Here is a 19355-nt window from a genome sequence, read left to right as displayed (position 1 = left end):
TGGCCTGGCACAGTGGGTTAAGGATCTGGCATTGGTGCAGCTGCGACTCAGATCTGATCCCGGGCCTGGGAACTCCATATGCCACGAGGTGACCAAAAGAAAAAAAAAAGGTAGAGATAAAAAAGGGGGAAATGGTATCCAACCAGCTTCTCCACTTGTCAAAATCAATGTCATTTCCAATTTTATTCATGTACACTTGTTAATTCTTATTCTTAATAGTAGAGAAATGATGAAAATGGGGAGGCACTGAAGCAAAAGAAAGATATTAGCTAACAAAGGAAAGTGACAAAGCAAACCCACTGAAAAATAAGATTCTGATCACATCCCTCTCACCACAGAGATGCTTACCTTCTGCAAGAGGGAAAGGGAGCCCAGTAGGAAATCCAGGCAATATTATTAGCAATACCTGTGATTTTGTCATCAACAGAAATAATACACATTTTCATGTATTATAGTTGTTGTAGTGCCTTGAAACATCATTCATGCTCATCTCTTCTTTGAAATTAACATTAGTCACTAGACTCACTGCTTTTTTTTTCTGATGTGTTATAAAGAAGCACATTACCACGTTAAAAATCTGTTTTACTGTATATTTTAGTAACTGCATTTCAGTAGAGTTTCCTTTGTGATCATATGTATTTTATTTTAGGCATGTGAAAACATTCGGACAAGAGACTATATCAGATTGTCAAAGGGCTATGTAGTATAAAATGTGTTTGAAACCTCTGATCTAAACTTTGTGGTTAAAGGAAACAAGTAGAATGTTTTTTCTGAACTATAATCCTGTTTTCAACTAGCAGTTAGACTCAAAATTTATCACAGACAGCTTTTAAGATACTTAAATTTTAAAATTAAACATTACTAGAACTTCTTCCTTTTAAATAATTTAAAAAATTAGTTGAGTTTGTTGAAGAAATGCATATAAACCCTATATATATGCATTTAATAATTATAAATAGAAGACTGACTGAATTCTTATGTCTTAAGGAAACTGCTAGAATTCAATTTCATCAAATGAACTAATAGGGATGACTCTCTTCTGTATTCGATGATGGAACTGAAAGCTGAAAGTTAACACATTTAAGAACTTAAAATACCAAAATTTATTAAATCTGGTTATTTATGCAGTAATTTTATTGTTAATGCTAATATTATTACTTAGAGTTTTGGGAAGTTAATAAATAAAAGTAAATTAGTTTTAAACAAGATCTAAACTCAGAAAAATACCTGCATGGTTCATGAAGTTACCACAAAAACCAAATAATTCATTAAATATTCCACAGAAAACTTTCTGCACTGTTCACTATCATTTTATAGGTTAACTTTCAACACGTTCCTCACCTGCCCGCCGGCTACAATGGCTCCAAAGAGATGCAATAAGCAACACTTAAGACTTTCCTTGAGATGTTCACTTTCTTGAAAACACTCTGTGAATATGATACATAAAATATATAAATAAGATTCTCTAAGGAATATCTGACGCAAACATTAAAAACTATTTGTGAAAGGCTAAAATTTGTTAAAAGGCAAAGTTAATATGCATTTTTTTCCATAGGAAAGAAAAAGAGAAACCATCCAAGAGTATTTTTAGATACTTTCCTTATATTACTTCCTTTAAGTCTTATAATACTCCGTATAAGGATAATTTGCCCCCATTTACAAATAAGCAAATGAAAGATCAAAATTTAATATCCTGCCTGAAGTCACTAAGTAACAGACCTAGAAATTAACCCAAACCTGATATAAAATTAGATGTCTTTTTACTACTACCATTGCTTCTTATTAGTATAATTGACTACAATTATTCAACTGTAAAACTGAAAAAAATAGACAAAAAGATTTCCTGGGTCCACTCCACATCCAATATTCTAAAGTTCCGGTACTAATAGAAACCTTTCATTTAACGTTATAATTTTATTTTTTAAATAAAAAGGAAATAAAAATTTTTAATTTTAACCTTTTTTTTTCCTGTCTTTTTGCCTTTTCTTGGGCCGCTACCGTGGCATATGGAGGTTCCCAGGCTAGGGGTCTAATCGGAGCTGTAGCCACCGGTCTACACCAGAGCCACAGCAATGCAGGATCCTAGCCGCGTCTGCGACCTACACCACAGCTCACGGCAACACCGGATCAAGGGCAGGGATGGAACCCACAACCTCATGGTTCCTAGTCGGATTCGTTAACCACTGCGCCACGACAGGAACTCCAATTTTAACCTTTTTAAAAGGTTATACATGCACATGAGAAAGAAAAAATAAAACAGCATAAAAGAACTGACAAGGAAAAGCAAGGTTCCCCCAACCTATGCTTCAATCTACCTTGCTCCGCACATCTTAAAAAAACAAAAACAAAAACAAGACAAAAAAAAAAGCTCAAAATATACTACTAGATCATGCTTTTTTGTTCTTAATATATTCTGGGCACTATTACATCTTAACATGTACATCTGCCTTATTCCTTTTTATGACTAGAGAGCATTCCCTTACAAGGATGTAAATTAATACTTAACCAGTTCTCTACTGATAAACATTTATGCTTTTCCACTGTCTTTTGACACTACTAACAATCCAGTACATTAGTACACACAAAGACAGGACTATCACATTAGATTATTTCCAATCTTATACATAAAATACTTTACCAAAGGAGTTCCTGTTGCGGCTCAGAGGTAATGAATCCGACTAGTATCCATGAGGACACAGGTTCAATCCCTGGCCCCACTCAGTGGGTTAAGTACCCAGCGTTGCTATGAGCTGTGGTATAGGTTGCAGACGCGGCTTGTATCTGGCATTGCTATGGCTGCGGCTGTGGCTGTGGGCGGAGGCTGGCAGCTGCAGCTCCTATTCGACCCCTGGCCTGGGACTTCCATATGCCACAGATGTGGCCTTAAAGAAAAAAAAAAAAAAGAAAGAAAGGAACATTACCAAAAAGAAACAACTTTGAGTTAAAATGTATTGACAGACTGCTGAGTAAGGAGACAGACAAAAAGTTTGAGGAGGCCTAGGCAACTGGAATTTGTGAAGCAATAGTGGAATGGAGGGAGGTATACAGAGAAAGCAATGCAGAATATTCAAAAGGCTCACTTTAAGCCCAAGTACCAATCCTAAATTACAGCATGGAGTCACACAAGATGGAAAAACCTAACAAGAAGTTAGTTGCAAGCTGAACTGTAAAACTTCACAAAGATGATAGAGCTCTGTTCAGCCACAGAGGACACACAGAACACACACAGAGAATGTAAAAAGATACACAATGTAAACTGTAACCATAAGACCGCTGGAGTATCAGATACTATGTTAGTATCTGACAAAACAGGCAAGGAATATTAATCAAGGCAAAGCAAGGACTATTATCATGGATAGAAAGGGACATTTCGTTATCAAAAATAAGCCTGAAGATAAGCCTTTTTTTTTTTCTGCAATAGTTTATTTTAAAGACTTCACAATTACAAGTACTTGGAATAAATATTTTGGGGTAAATTAACAAAATATGTTACAATTTATACACTGAAAACTACAAAATACTGATTTTAGAAACAAGTAACATACAAATAAACAATGAGATACAGCAAGTTCATGAATTGGAAGTCTCAGTATTGTTAAAGTGGCAATTCTCAAATGGTTCCACAGATTGAGGACAATCCCCAAAGTCCCAGCAGGCCTTTTTGTAACAACATTGAAAAATGGATTCTAAAACATATAAAAATGCAAGGGATCCAGAATAGCGAAAACAACTTGAAAAGGAAGAACAAAGTTAGAAGGCTTAATGAGTTTAGAACTTAGTATAAAGTCACAATAATCAATGCAGTGTGGTAACAGCATGAAGGCAGACATATGGAACAAACAAAGAGAATCCTGAAATCGACCCACATTTATAGTCAACTGATTTTTGACAAATGTGCCAAGGTAACTCTATGGAAGAAAGAACGGCTTTTTCAACAAATGTTGCTGGAACAATAATGAAACATCTTATGCTAGGTAGAAAATATTAACTCAAAACAGATAACTGACTTAACAGAGGGGAAAAAAAAAGAAACAAAGAGAAAATCTTCACGACCTTAAGGTAAGCAAGATTTCTTTGGTAAAACACAAAAACCACAATCATAAAAGAAAAAATTCATAAATTAGATTCCATTAATATTTAAAACTTCTACGTTTAAAAAGACTCAACTAAATGAAAAGGCAAACTGAAAAGGAGAAAATACTCTCAGTGATCAAGTGTGGAACAATTTTAGCATCAAAGACTATAACTGATTGTAAAACACTGCATAAATAAAATTCAGTGAATCCACAATGATACACAAAAAAGAGAGTAATAAAACTTATTTGCCCCACTAGAAGTAACTACTACTTGAACTCATTTTGAAAACAGACAGCAAAAAAAAGAAAAATTTAAGTATTCTGCCCAGCCTTTTTAGGAACAATTGTAGTTTATGAAAGAAAAATCTTTTTTACAGAATATAACAGCCGATTGTATACAGAATACAACAGGATTGTATACAACTCCTTATCCTTAGAAGTATAAGGACAGAATTTGAAGACCACAATATTGCAACCCTCAAGGAAATAACTAATCCAGGTATGTATTTTCAATGGATGCAAAAATACTAGACGAAAAAAAAACACTGAAAGGAGTTCCTACTGTGGCATCTTGGGAATGCTGGGACGTAAGTTCGATCCCAGCCTAGCATAGGGGGTTAAGGATCCAGGGTTGCTGCAGCTGGGATCTGATCCCTGGCCTGGGAACTCCATACACCACAGGGCAGCCAAAAATGGAAAAAAAAAAAATGTTGAAAAACAAGATATTCACTCTTTGCTAAAATACCATCCCAAGGATGACTTGCAAAATTACAAAAGGAAAAAATATTTTTATAATCAAAAGATTTCATTATTACTACTGTGAATAATGGTTATTATCAAGGGGCATGAAAAATTCTTTCTCCTTCTCAATAGGAAAATGGACCAAGAATTACATCACTGAAAATCTGACAGTAACGGTGACAAATTAGTTACAAGGCAACATTGCTTATGGTAACAATGGCCTTTGATCTGGACTATGATAACTATAAACAACTGATAGGAATTCATCACCTTTGGCTTCCCTGACGATAGTGTAACCTGTAATTTAGGTATTTCCCTTCCTAGGATTTGGAAGTTACATTCACAGGTTATTACAAGGTATAAATGACTTCTATGGGATACTGCACTTCAAAGCCAGGGTGGCTCACACACCCATCAATTTGGTCTCATACCTTCCCTTAGAAAACCCAAGAAGCCTTTGGAATGTTGCAAGATCTCTTCCTGAATAGAAACACCTACACTATTCTACTGGCATGCTGAGTTTCCTACTGTGGACATGCAAGTTGATTATCTAGCTGAAGCCAACATCACCACTGGTGGATAAGCAAATTAGGCACTGCAATCATCTCCACCAAGCAATCAAACAAAGGACTGGTTAGCAGACATTTCGTCCTTTCCAAAACCATGTGGCATGAACCAAATATGCTCATTTTGAATAGGACCAAACATTAAGGATCTTCTGGCATGGCCAAATGTCTTATATACATTTTGGACAGGACTAAATGCCCTCCAAAGGACTATTTGTCTTATTTTATTTCTTAGGGGAGAAAAGAAAGAAAACTGAAACATATATAGCAAAACATTAAGATATGACAAATTTCAGCAGGAAATACAAGGTATTCCCTTTATAATTTGCAAAATGTTCTATATTCTTAAAATATGGCATAATTTTTTTAAAAAGAAAGAAAACTAGGAGTTCCTGTTGTGGCTCAGCAAAAACAAACCTGACTAGTATTCATGAGGACACAGGTTCGATCCCTGGCCTTGCTCAGTGGGTTAAGGATCTGGTGTTACCCTCAGCTATGGTGTAGGTCACCACATGGCTCAGATCTGGCATTGCTGTGGCTGTGGTGTAGATTGGCAGCTGTAGCTCCGATTCAACCCCTAGCCTAGAAACTTCTATATGCCATGGGTGCAGCCCTAAAAAGCCAAAAAAAAAAAAAGGAAAGAAAACTAGATTCCACATAGGTCACATAATATAGGGGTCAATTCTCTCAAGTTTATTTACAGTAAAAATTCTGATGTTCTAAAATGTAGTACCGTCATTAAAACATTTAGCTATTCTCAAAACACTTTTAGAACAATAAATAAACTAAATTAACCAAGAACAATAATCACAACAAAACATGGAATTCCAGTAAGAGGGTCTTAGAATCTTTATCCTATAAATACACAAAGCCAAATCAAGGTCAGAATAAGATAAGGAATAATCAGTGTAATATCAGAATCAAAGCAAGGGAAATTAGAGCTGTTACTTACGATAAAAGAAAGGGACAAACTCCACTGTGAGAGAAGCTGGCTTATATTTCTGTCTGCTCTTTTCCACAGTACTAAGGATTCGTCTATGTTAAAAAGAAGTTAGTACCAAATTATAACATGGGCAAGTATGGAGAGCACAATTACAAAAACAATTATAAAATAAATTTAATATTGTACTTTTGATTTGTGTACTTAATAATACATCTCTAGGATTGACACAATCTTAAAAAGGAAGTCTAGCCAATAATTTGAATACTCACTAATTAAAATAATTTGTTTTGAATTATGCAAAAAAAAAAGCTGGAACGATTAACAGTGAAACATAGCTGGACTATAGATAAGCAATGATGAGTCCTTTTTAGACCATCACAGTCGGAGGCACAGGATGTCCACCTGCTTCTCAATGAAGATTTTAATTTTGTTCATCTGGTCAATGTACTGCCCAGTAGTATACAAAATAATTACCAATTTTTCCTTTGCAACAAGTAAGTAATCAATGGAGAAACATTTTAAAACCATGCAAAAACCATGCTCCTTATCAAAACTGCTCTCCCTAGACTTAGCATCATGATCCACATCTTTCCTATAACGTGAAAAATGCTGAATTTTTTTTTTCTAACACCAGCTCCCCTGTACATTACTAATTGGCATTTGGCCTTCTAATGTAAGTAAGAGCCCCCTCTTCTCCCCTCTCTTTCTCTCTCTCTTCATCAATCCAACACTGAAATTAATCATATTTGGGTATATATCCCAGATTTGGCCAGTAGAAGCCCCAAGGCATAAGTTAATATAAATTATTTTTCTCTGTGGGCAGTCAGTGAATCCTACTAATCTTACATTGGGCACAAAGTAGGCACTCAATAAATGTATTTTTAAATAAATGCTTGAATGAATAAGTCATTTTCAGGAAAGACTGCTTTCCCTACACTTATTTTAGTGTCATTTGAAGAAATCTTTCTAAATATGATAGATTCTAGGAGTTCCCGTCCTGGCACAGTGGTTAACGAATCCAACTAGTAAACATGAGGTTGCGGGTTCGATCCCTGGCCTTGCTCAGTAGGTTAAGGATCCAGCGTTGCCGTGAGCTGTGGTATAGGCCAGCGGCAACAGCTGCAATTAGACCCCTAGCCTAGGAACCTCCATATGCCATGGAAACAGCCCTAGAAAACTCAAAAAGACCAAAAAAAAAAAAAAGATAGATTCTACTAATAGAATCAAAATTGGGTTAATATATTAGTCAAATCTATTAATTAAATCAAATTACATATAAAGATATGAAAAAAATCCATATATTTCATCAAATAAGAAATACACTTTTAAAAGGCTCTGTTTGGAATTATGCTAATTTGATTAAATCTGTTCTAAACTGTTTTATGATTAAATCTGTTCTAAACTGTTTTAGCCATTTTGTAAGCAACAATCATAAACAATAAGAAAATATATGCCAAATTTCCATCTAACTTCAGAATCAGAATAATACATAAAGTCTAAGTTGTTGCTATAGTTCCCTTCTATAGGTCTTCCACAGCTATAGATTTCCCCTACTTTTATGATTTATCTGCATTACATTTTATCAAAGTCAAAGAAAATCAAGTCTGACTCTCTGCTTTTACCATTTACCTCGGAATTAGTTCATATTGTTCCCAGCAAAATTGTTATGCCTATTAGATATAATACACAGACAGTGCCAGCATAACTCCTGGCATACATATTTACACACATTCACAAAATGCCACCACTCATCCTCTACTCCTTCTTGTTGTCACATGGCACTTACAGAATTCTCTTTCTATATTCTAATGTTTAAAAGTTTTCTTCTTGTTTTTGGCTCTCAGTTGTTTTTGTTTTCAATTACCAATTTTACTTAATTTGGTTCAATCTGTTCTTGGATCTACTTTTTTACATCTTCTCTCTTTCTCCCACCTTTACTTTCATTTTGCTCTTAAAGATTCCTTTAAAAGCCTTTCTTTTGCCATTGTCATACTGATACTATGTTCCTCCTCCTATAAGTCTTCCTGTCTTTAAGGAAAAATTCTTTGTCATTGTTTCAAAACTTAAAATCTTATCTTAGATTTGCCATTACTGACAATTCTAAGGTGGGGGAGGGTGTGGGTAAGTAGCAACAGTGAGAAGAAGAGATATGATTTCCTTAAGAAACGCCAGCATAAATGTCAAAATAGAGGCAACAATGACTGGTTGAGAACCAAAGGGCCAAATGAGTAAAAAGGCGACAAACGGAGCACTTAAATCACGTGCCTCTTTGAATTTTTAAAGAGCAGTACACAGGCAGAGACAAAAGGCAGTGACAGTGCTGTCAACTATTTCCATGTTTACCCCTTCCAGTCACGAGGTAGACCTAACTCTTTGGTCTCGCTGTAGTAGATGGGTACATGTGACTAGTCCCGGCCAATGAGCTCTGAATGAAAGTGAGATGTATCATGACCAAAAAAGAGCAATAATTTGCCAATGTGAGAAATTTCAGAGCTTCTTTTCTTTCTCACATGGTAACTAGCAAGGCCTTAGATGCTTGCTTTTCTGCTGGTTTAGGATGTGGAGTGACTCTGATGAGTAGAGTAGGCTCCCTCTACTCATCACAGTCACAGTAGACAGAGAACATGAATAAGAAATAAATCTTTGGTATTCTAATCTATTGTGAGTTACTGCAGCTTATCCTATCTGATACAACATCTTTGCCGAGAAAAATGCAGAGCACTTTCTTACTGGAAAAAGACATATTAGTGCTCAGTAGAGGGAGTTCCTGCTTTGGCTCAGCCGACTAAGAAACCAGTTAGTATCCATGAGGATACAGGTTCAATCCCTGGCCTTGTTCAGTGGGTTAAGGATCCAGTGTTGCCGTGAGCTGTGGTGTAGATTGCAGACATAGCTCAGCTGTGCCTGTAGCTGTGGCATAGGCTGGCAGCTGCAGCTCCATTTCGACTCTTAGCCTGGGAACTTCCATATGCCACAGGTGCGGGCCTAAAAAGCAAAAAAAAAAAAAAAAAAAAAAAAAAAGCTCAAAATAGAGAAGGAAGTATTTGGGAGGTCATTAGTACCTTCCTATTAAAAGTATGAGAACAGTGTGATGGTTAATTCTGTCAACTTGGAGGGTGTTAGATAAGATTAACATTTAAATTGGTAACCTGTGGGTAAAAGAACTGCCTCCAAAAAGTGCCTCATCAAATGAGTTGAAAGCCTGAGTAGAACCAAAAGACTGGCATTTCCACGCAAGGGGGAATTCTCCAGCAGACTGCCCTCTGACTTCACCTGCACTGTCAGTTCTGAATCCCCAGCCTGACTGCCTTTGAACTGGGGCTCGAACTGGGACACTGGCTCTTTAGCCTTCGAACTCTAACTGCACCAGTGGCTCTCCTGGGTCACAAGCCCGCCAGCCCACATTGCAGGTCTAGATTTGCCAGCCTCTGTACTTACGTGAGGCAACTGCTTACAATAAAACTCCTCCTCTACACAAACCTGCTCTTTCTGTTTCTATGGAGAACCACTAAAGATTACTTCTTTCAATACAGAAAGGAGAGCAAATTTATAAACAAGCAGACAGGATTATTTAATAACCGAGGTATATGTTCCTATTATTTCTACTTGATACTTCCTGCTTTAACTAAAAGAGGTGTTATTTCAATAAAATATCACTATATGGAACATACAAAGTACTACCATATAGTCTACACATATGTCCCTCAGTTACCAATTCTTCACCATCATCTAATGGTGCCTATTCCAAGTGAAGGCATACTACACTAAAAAACCTGAAAAGCCTATAAAAAATAAACATTTTTAGTAATGAGATGTTGCAGGAAGTAGGAATTGGTTATAAGTGGGTCAAGTTAGATTGACAATGAAAAAATGAAAAAAGTCTTGAGATTTGGGAGACTTAAAAAAGAAACTGACTGTGGGTGATTATACAAATCTTATTCCTTGCCCACAGGTAAGAAAGACATAGGAGTTTTTAAACTCTTCTCTTTGAGTTGAGTACTAGTAATTATGCCATTGTCACCAAGGTCCAAATCCAGTATCCTATGTTCCACCTGCTTTGTGATGCTGGGACAGGCATTCTGCAAACTATATTTTTCTCCAGCTACCTCCCTGTTGAGTTCATCAATAATGGATACTAATGGAGCCTGAAAGGTTGAAAGAATGAAAGGGGGACTGACTCCTTAGTCCTCTTTTTTTTTTTTTTTACCAGCCAAATAGTTCTACTTCTTTCTTTGTTTTCTTTTCTTTTTTTTTTTTTTTTGGCATACCCAGAGCCTGCAGAAATACCTGAGCCAGGGATCAAACCCACACACAGCATCAACCTGAGCCACTGTAGTGAGAATGCAGGATCCTCATCCCACTGAGCCACACAGGAACTCCCGACAACAGTTCTTAACCAGCCCCTTTTTGACTGCTAGTGATACCAGCACTGCCTAAGAGCTCTTTCCTCAGAAGACTGAGACCAAGCACTGCAGAGTCTCCTTCAACTTCTAGTTTCTGAAACTCCAATCTCTTCCCTTTGTTCCCACAGCCCCAAAGAAATAGCTGCTTCCTGAGGTCACTGGTGTTTTCCTGACTGACATAAGCTCTGCAATTAAAAACAGATACACAAAATACTGTTAAAATTCATTTTCAAATTATGAAATATTCTTTAAAAAAAGAGAAAAGCTCCTTGAAAAATTTGTACACTCTACTTGATACTATTGTATTCTGAGACTTTCTTATCAGATTATTAGCATTCAATTGCATTACAAATAAAAGTTCAGAGTAAATCTGTTATCTAGAAGTGGCATTTATGACTAATTCATTACCTCCAATGTAGTTCTCTATCTCAGAGATAGAAATAGGGGTCTTAGACACATCTTACCAATTGCTTTCATGGAGAATGAGACTTGCTTTGAAGAACTGTATATATATGACATTCACGTTTTAAATGAACATTTGATTTATAAGACATACCCTGAAATTCTATGCCTCCAATTCCGATATGGGTCATATAAACTTTCACAAAATGCCAATGCATGGATCACAAATTCTTCAATAGATGTCTGATCTGCCAATTCCTTCTCTTTTTTTTTGCTTTTTAACTGAAAATTTAAACATAAAATTATATGTACTGAAAAATATTAAGCTGTATAACATACATCATTAAAAACTGCATGTTTCATTCATTATATAATAATAAATAATTTTATTGGAATAAGTTTAGTCCCATTTGAGTCTGTAGAAGGTCAGTTAATCATATGGACTGGATAAAACCTTTCAAATTTTAAGTATTTACCAGGAAGGATTGCAAATAGATAGCCAAACATCCTTCCAAAAAAGATGCTTTCGGAGTTCCCGTCGTGGCGCAGTGGTTAACGAATCCGACTAGGAACCATGAGGTTGCGGGTTCGGTCCCTGCCCTTGCTCAGTGGGTTAACGATCCGGCGTTGCCATGAGCTGTGGTGTAGGTTGCAGACAAGGCTCGGATCCCACGTTGCTGTGGCTCTGGCGTAGGCCGGTGGCTACAGCTCTGATTCAACCCCTAGCCTGGGAATCTCCATATGCCGCGGGAGCGGCCCAAGAAATAGCAACAACAACAACAGACAAAAAGACAAAAAAGACAAAAGACAAAAAAAAAAAGATGCTTTCAATAAGAGGGCTATTTGATGAATAAGTAATAAATACATAAAATGAAAAATTGTGTCACTTCATAAAGCCATTTATAAAACACTTCAATTTTTAAATTAAAATGACAAAATGTATTAGTAACTGATTACTTTTAGATAATATGTATAAGATCCCTGACATATATATGTAAGTACCCAATGACAATTTTAATGATCTTCTCAATTATCACCTCCTTTAAAAAATTAACTTTACCATAATATTTTAAAAAATAAAAACTAGTTATTCTCAATAAACAAAAATGAATATATTAATTCACACCTACTTGCTGAATATAGAGTGTTGTCATAGTGATGACATGATTGATGTATGAGCAGGTCCCAATTTCTTCTACATTAGACAGATTTCTGTGAAGAAAAAACAGTCATATATTTATTACATGTGAATACTAAGAAAAATGTATGTTCATGTATTCAGCTTGATTTTGAGAATGCATGTTAGCAAATGAAATACAAATAACATTTATTCAAACAAAATCAATATGGTTACATATAATTGCTTTTCTACTGAATGTGAAATATATCTCACGAAGCATTTTTTTTTTCTTTTTCTTTTTAGGGCTGCACCTGCAACATACGTAAGTTCCCAGGCTAGTGGTCAAATCTGAGCTGCAGCTGCCAGCCTGTGTCACAGCCATAGCAATGCAGGATTGAGCCGAGTCTGTGACCTACACTGCATCTCACAGCAATGCCAATCCTTAACCCAATGAGCTGAGGCCAGGGATCAAAACCTGCATCTTCATGGATACTAGTCAGTGTGGTTACTGCTGAGCCACAATGGGAAATCCATCAAATGACATTTAACTACTATCAACAGAGAATGTTTAAGAAATACATGTTATTACCATTTATTAAGAAAAATTCAAAAATATCACAAAGCAGAAATAGAAGAGAAAAAGTCACTAATATTCTTACAACCTGAACAACAGCAACTACATAAATTTTGGATTATTTCTTTCCAGGTTTGTTACTATTTCTCTGTGCAGATCCTTAGCTTGGTTTTTATACATATCATTGCCTTTATGCCACATGCTGTGTAGTTTTATAGTTTTCAACTTGTTTTCCGAAATTATAGTTCCCTTTTTACTCATAATTTATCTCCTCAGCTATGTTAAAAAGGCTTGGTGGGCATCTATACAAACTCCAAGAGGTCACAGTACATGCCTTGCTTGGTCAATGGGTCAACAATTTCTTTGCGTTTTTTTTTTTTTTTTACAAAATGGCCCTCATTTTTATTCCTTTTTTTTTTTTTTTGCCACGCCCATGGCATGCTGAACTTACCATGCCAGGGATCGAACTCTTGCCACAGCAGTGGCAACGCTGGATCCTTAACCTATTGAGTCACCAAGGAACTCCCTGTTTCATTTTAACAAGACTGAGGTATGACACATAAAATGCTAACATGAACTCTAACATCATCCATCTTCTTCTTGGCATATTAAAAAAATTCTATTAAGACAAAAAACTCTATTATGTTCTGAGATACCCTGAAAAACACATTATATCTTAAAACCCAGTAGATGCTAAAAGAATGGGAAAGATTAACTGAATCAACTGAGTTCTTACTCTAAGAAGCCAGACTGGCATGACATCTTTGAGAAAGCAAAAGGTAAAGGCAGAGGTAAAATTCAAAACCCCTAGAGAGGATTTCAGGAAGGTAGCCAAGGAGGAAGCACCAGGAATCTGTCTTCCTACCTAGAAAACAGCTACACTGCAAGAAACAGTTTGATGTAACTAGAAAATTCGGATGGTAAATTACAATTATGTCCTAAATTTTGGTCCACTTCAGCTATTAGCATGGTAGCACTACCAATCCCCAAACCCAGATGTGGTAAGCAGCTGTGCACATGTTCAGAAGCAGCTTGCTAAGAGCTGACAGGAACTAAGGCAGGCAAAAAGACCCTGTCCTTCAAATATTGGGGATCTGTGCTCTGATCACTGATTGCAGCTTATGATTACAGAGGTGCAAACCAAGAGTTGCACCTCCCCTGCTGTTGGAAGCCTCTACACCTCTGGCTGAAGTAAATTCCAGGGGCCTTTGAGAGCCATTCCTCTTCCCCTCTTCATCTTTTGTTTTTTTCCCTTTCAGGAGCCCGATATTAAGGACTCAGACATTTAAAAACAATGGCATAAATGGAGGAAATGAGAGTGACCACACATGCTGAGGAAAAGGGTCAGGAAAGATCTAAGCAGACTTTATGTTTACAAGTTAGGTTATTGTCAGCACACTATCTCTAAAAATCAAAGACAAAAGCAATAAACAAAAATAATACAAATAAGCAGCAAACTCCTGAAAAGGGATTTTCAGAGTTACCACATTATTAGAGTCAAATGCCCAGTATTCAACAAAAACAAAAATCAGGGAGTTCCTGGAGTGGTTCAGCAGGTTACAAACCTGACTAGTATCCATGAGGATGTGGGTTCAATCCCTGGCCTTGGTCAGTGGGTTAAGTATCTAGTGTTGCAACAAGCTGTGGTGTAGGTTGCAGATGTGGCTCAGATCTGGCATTGCTGTGGCTATGGTGTAGGCCAGCAGCGGCAGCTCTGATTCGACCCCTGGTCTGAGAACTTCCACATGCCACGAGTGCGGCCCTAAAAAGCAAAAAGCAAAAAACAAAAAAAAAATCAAAAGGCAATCAAAGAATGATATATATGGCCCAGTTGAAAGAAAAAAATCAACAGAAACTCCCCGAAAAAGATCTACTAAACAAAGATTTCAAAATAACTGTCTTCAAGATGCTCAAAGTACAAAAGGAAGAAGTGGAGAAAGTCAAGTTACTGTACAAACAAAACGGAAATATCAATAAGAAGAAAAAAATTAAAAAGAAACTAGAAAGAAACTGTGAAGCTAAAAAGTACAACACTATTATGAAAAATTCACTAGAGGAATTGAAGGGCAGATTTGAGCAGGCAGAAGAATCAGTGAACTTGAAGATAGCACAATGGAAATTATCAAGTCTGAGGAAAAGAAAGAAAAAGATTGAGTCCCAGGGAAAGAGGAGAAAGAAAAAGAGGAAGAGAGAATATTTGAAGAAATAATGACTAAAAACTTTCCAAATTTGAGGAAACAAACGAATATGAACAGCCAAGAAGCTCAGTGAACTCCAAGTAAGGTGAACTCAAAGACACCCATACTGAGACCACATGTTATAATCAAACTTTAAAAAAAAAAGAGGGGAGAGTTTGATGGTGGCCTAGTGTGATAAGGATCCAGCATTGTCACCACTGTGGCTTGGCTCGTTGATGTGGCCAGGTTAGATCCCTGGGGTCGAACTTCTGCATGCTACAGGCATGGCTAAAGACAGAGAGAGAGAGAATCTTGAAAGCAGGAAGAGAGAAGTAAATCATCACATGTTACAAAGAATCCTCAATACAATTATAAGCAGATTTCTAATCAGAAACTTAGGCCAGAAGATAGCAGGATGATAAATGCAAAGTACCAAAAGGAAAAACCACCAAGCAACAATTCTGTATCTGGCAAAATGTTCTTCAAAATGAGGAAGAAAGAGGTAAGAGAGTCTGTGACCACTAGATCTACCCTGCAAAAAAATGCTCAGGATGAAAGGTATGAGCACTAGACAGTAACTCAAAGCTATATGGAAAAATAAAGATCTCAATGAAGGTAAATACATGGGCAATTAAAAACATCAATTTTATTGTAGCCATGGTTTGTAACTGCGTTGTTTTTATATATTTAAGAGATTATATATAAAGAAAAAAGTTATTGTAGTGTAAAAACTGGCATCACGATAACTTTAGTTAGTAATCCAAATTTTGTTTTATACATAATTTAAGAGACTAATGCACTTTAAGTAATTATTAGCTAATGTTTTGGGGCAAACGATGCATGAATGTAATTTTGTAACATCAACAACCAAAAAGAGTAGGGACCGAGCCATAAAAGACCAGAGTTTCTATATGTTATTGAAGGAAAGGTGGTATAAATTAGAATATTATAACTTTAGAATGTTATATGAAATACCAATGTCATCAGAAAGAAAATAGCTTCGAATTATACAAAAGAATATAATAAAGGAATGTGAACATTTCACCACAGAGTCAACTAAAAACGAAGACAGTAATTTAGGGAATGAGAGACAAAAATCTTATGTTTTGAGGCATAAAGAAAACAAATAGCAAAAAAGAAAAAAAGAAAAAAACAAATAGCCCAATAACAAGTCCCTCCTTAGGAATAATTACTTTCAGTGTAAGATGGACTAAATTTTGAGTCAAAAGACAGAAAATGGCAGAATGGATACAAACACATGAACAAATTATATACTATCTACTTGATGTCCAAAGACACAAATAAGTTGAAAGTAAAAGGAGAAAAAAAAGATAGCCCTTGCAAATAGTAACTCAAAGCGAGTAGGGGTTGCTATACAATATCAGACAAAATAAGCTTTAGGTCAAAAAAAAAGATTATAAGAGACAAAGGACATTATATATTTTTAAAAGGTACAATGTAAATATACATAATATACATATAACAAAGGAACAATACTAGCAAGAAGATATAACTATTATAAACATTGATGTATCTAATGAAGGACCATCAAAATACAAGGAAGCAAATATTGACACAATTGAAGAAAGAAATATAGAGGTCTACATCAAAAGGTGGAGAATTCAATACCTTATCTGGAATAATCAACAAAACAAGAAACAAGAAAGCCAGAACAAGAAAGCAGAGGACTTAATTAACACAGTAAACCAAACAGGTATGACATGTACAGATCACCCTACACAACAAGAGAACATACTTTCTTCTCAAGTGCACCTGGGACATTTTACAGAACAGGTACTGAGGCCACAAATTAAGTCTTAACAAATTTTAAATGATAGATATTATACAAAGTTATCTTCTTTAACCTCAAAAGGATGAAGTTAAAAATCGGTAACAAAAAGAAAACTGAAAAATTCACACAACTGTGTAAATTAACCAAAACATTTAAAAATAATCAATGAATCAAAGAAGTCACAACAGAAATTAGAAAATACCTGAGATGAATGAAAAGGAAAACAGGACTTACCAAAACTTTATGAGAAGCCATGAAAGTGGTGGAAAAGTAGAATTTTATAGGTATAAATATTTACATTAAAAAAAACAGATTTCATCGTGCACCCCTATGCACAGGACTATTCACAATAGTCAAGACATGGAAACAACCTAAATGTCTGTCGACGAATGAATGAAGACAATTGAGGATTTTATGTTTATATATATATATATACACATATATATACACACACACACAAATATATAAATATATATATAATAGACTATTACTCAGCCATAAAAAATATTGAAATAATAATGCCATTTGTAACAACATGGATGTTGCTAGAGATCATCATACGAAGTGAAGTCAGTCGGAAAGAGAAAGACAAGTAACACATGATACCACTTACATGTGTGAACAACACAGGATCTAAAGATCACGGGAAGTCAATAAGCCTCTACATAATTCTGCACACAGTGAGGGATGGTGATGACACTGATCCTCTATCTCAATGACTGAGATTACTTCCTTTAATACTTTAAAAAACTTTTATGGCTATGGAGAATCTAGGGAGATAGCTTTGGGGGGACATCGAGTCCACCACCTCCTCAGACTGCTGGCATTCTGATTAAAAAAACTTTCCTGGAGTTCCCGTCGTGGTGCAGTGGTTAACGAATCCGACTAGGAACCATGAGGTTGCGGGTTCGGTCCCTGCCCTTGCTCAGTGGGTTAACGATCCGGCGTTGCCGTGAGCTGTGGTGTAGGTTGCAGATGCGGCTCGGATCCCGCGTTGCTGTGGCTCTGGCGTAGGCCGCTGGCTACAGCTCCGATTAGACCCCTAGCCTGGGAATCTCCATATGCCGCGGAAGTGGCCCAAAGAAATAGCAAAGAGACAAAATAAATAAATATCCTGTGAACAGTAAAGCGGCCCAAAGAAATAGCAAAAAACAAAAAACAAAAAACAAAAAAAAACAAAACAACTTTCCTGTCTCCCAACATTTGTCTCTCTCTCTAGTAATGACTATTTAGTGATAAGGAGTAACAGATTTTGGCAACCCAAATGGAACCTCACTCTTATAGGAGTCAGGTCCTCGGGGCCTCCCTTTCAGAGTAGAGCCACCAGCTATGAAAACATGATAGGACAGTCATGACAAGCCAGGTACTTGTAGCTAGCTGGTCTCATGAGGGAAATTTGTGGGGATGTCTCAGACGAAACCAATTGCTTCAAGGACTCTCCCCATCTCGCCCCTGCCTGACACCAGCTGCCTTTTCCCTCTGGGTTGATCAAAAGAAATCTTGCACCTTTGAGAGCCAATGCGTTCTAGGACTGGGTAAGTCTGCTGGAGCTAGTGCCAGCCCAAAAGCTCTCTTTTGTGTTCTGTGGCAACTCACCACCCTTTGACCCTAATGAGCATCAGTCTTTTGCACCACAGTCAAGTTGTTAAGGAAGAGATAAACATGAGATTCTGGTCTCACCCTAGGCTTGGGGAGAATTTGGGATTGTGACCAGTCTGGTTTGTGAATTTGTGTTTCTTGTTTACCTTTTGTTATTTGAAATGGGAAATATTTTAGTTATGACATTATGATTAAGAGAAAGATAGTATTTTATTACAACATTGTGTGGCCACAGGAGTTCGTGCTATGGCTCAGCAGGTTAAGAACCCAACTAGTATCCATGAGGATGTGGGTTCCATCCCTGTCCTCACTCAGTGGGTTAAGGATGCAGTATTTCCTCAAGCTAAGGCTGCAGCCCTGATTTGCCCCCTCACCTGGGAACTTTGATATGCTGGAAGTGTGGCCCTAAAAAGACAACAACAACAATAATAATAATAATAAAACATAACAACAACATTGTGTGGCCATAATATTCTGTAGACTCCAGGGGAAAATTAGCTAAGCTGTTTGTATGTCTGTGTACCCATTATATATATGTGATAGCTCTATCTCTGAAAAATATTATCAAAATTGAATTTATAAAAAACTCTATTTAATTGATTTAAAAATAAGTGCTTACAAATTAAATATAAAAGAAGCTACACACAATGACTTTCAAGTTCATATGAACTGGAAAATAGTCAATATTAATGCCTGGTATTAAAGCTAGTTTAAGTTTGTTGATCTAATTAATACAGACACGTCTTTAGAGTCATCAACATTAAGTATAACATTTCACTGTACCTAGGTTTAATATAAGTCAAATAAGTTCTTGTTAGATCTGTTGCAAATCTGTCAGCAAGAAAAAAAAAAACTTGAGGGAGTTCCTGTCATGGTGCAGTGGTTAATGAATCCGACTAGGAACCATGAGGTTGCGGGTTCCATCCCTGGCCTTGCTCAGTGGGTTAAACGATCCAGCATTG

General features: G+C 36.4%; 1 protein-coding gene across 4 annotated transcripts in view; it reads right to left on the bottom strand.

Annotated features, from left to right (window-relative positions):
• NBEAL1 (neurobeachin like 1) overlaps positions 1 to 19355 on the bottom strand; it is a 163509-nt gene that overhangs the window by 110234 nt on the left and 33920 nt on the right. For all 4 annotated transcript variants that reach the window (XM_047773278.1, XM_047773280.1, XM_047773277.1 and 1 more), the window contains exons 5-8: positions 12262 to 12343; positions 11286 to 11413; positions 6336 to 6418; positions 1342 to 1427 (exon numbers count right to left, since the gene is read on the bottom strand). In XM_047773278.1, the coding sequence (XP_047629234.1) occupies positions 1342 to 1427; positions 6336 to 6418; positions 11286 to 11413; positions 12262 to 12343 (379 nt within the window). The remainder of the gene's footprint in view (positions 1 to 1341; positions 1428 to 6335; positions 6419 to 11285; positions 11414 to 12261; positions 12344 to 19355) is intronic.

This window comes from Phacochoerus africanus, chromosome 3 (assembly GCF_016906955.1).
Source record: "Phacochoerus africanus isolate WHEZ1 chromosome 3, ROS_Pafr_v1, whole genome shotgun sequence".
NCBI classification, from domain to species: domain Eukaryota; kingdom Metazoa; phylum Chordata; class Mammalia; order Artiodactyla; family Suidae; genus Phacochoerus; species Phacochoerus africanus.
This window is presented reverse-complemented; position numbering and strand designations above follow the sequence as displayed.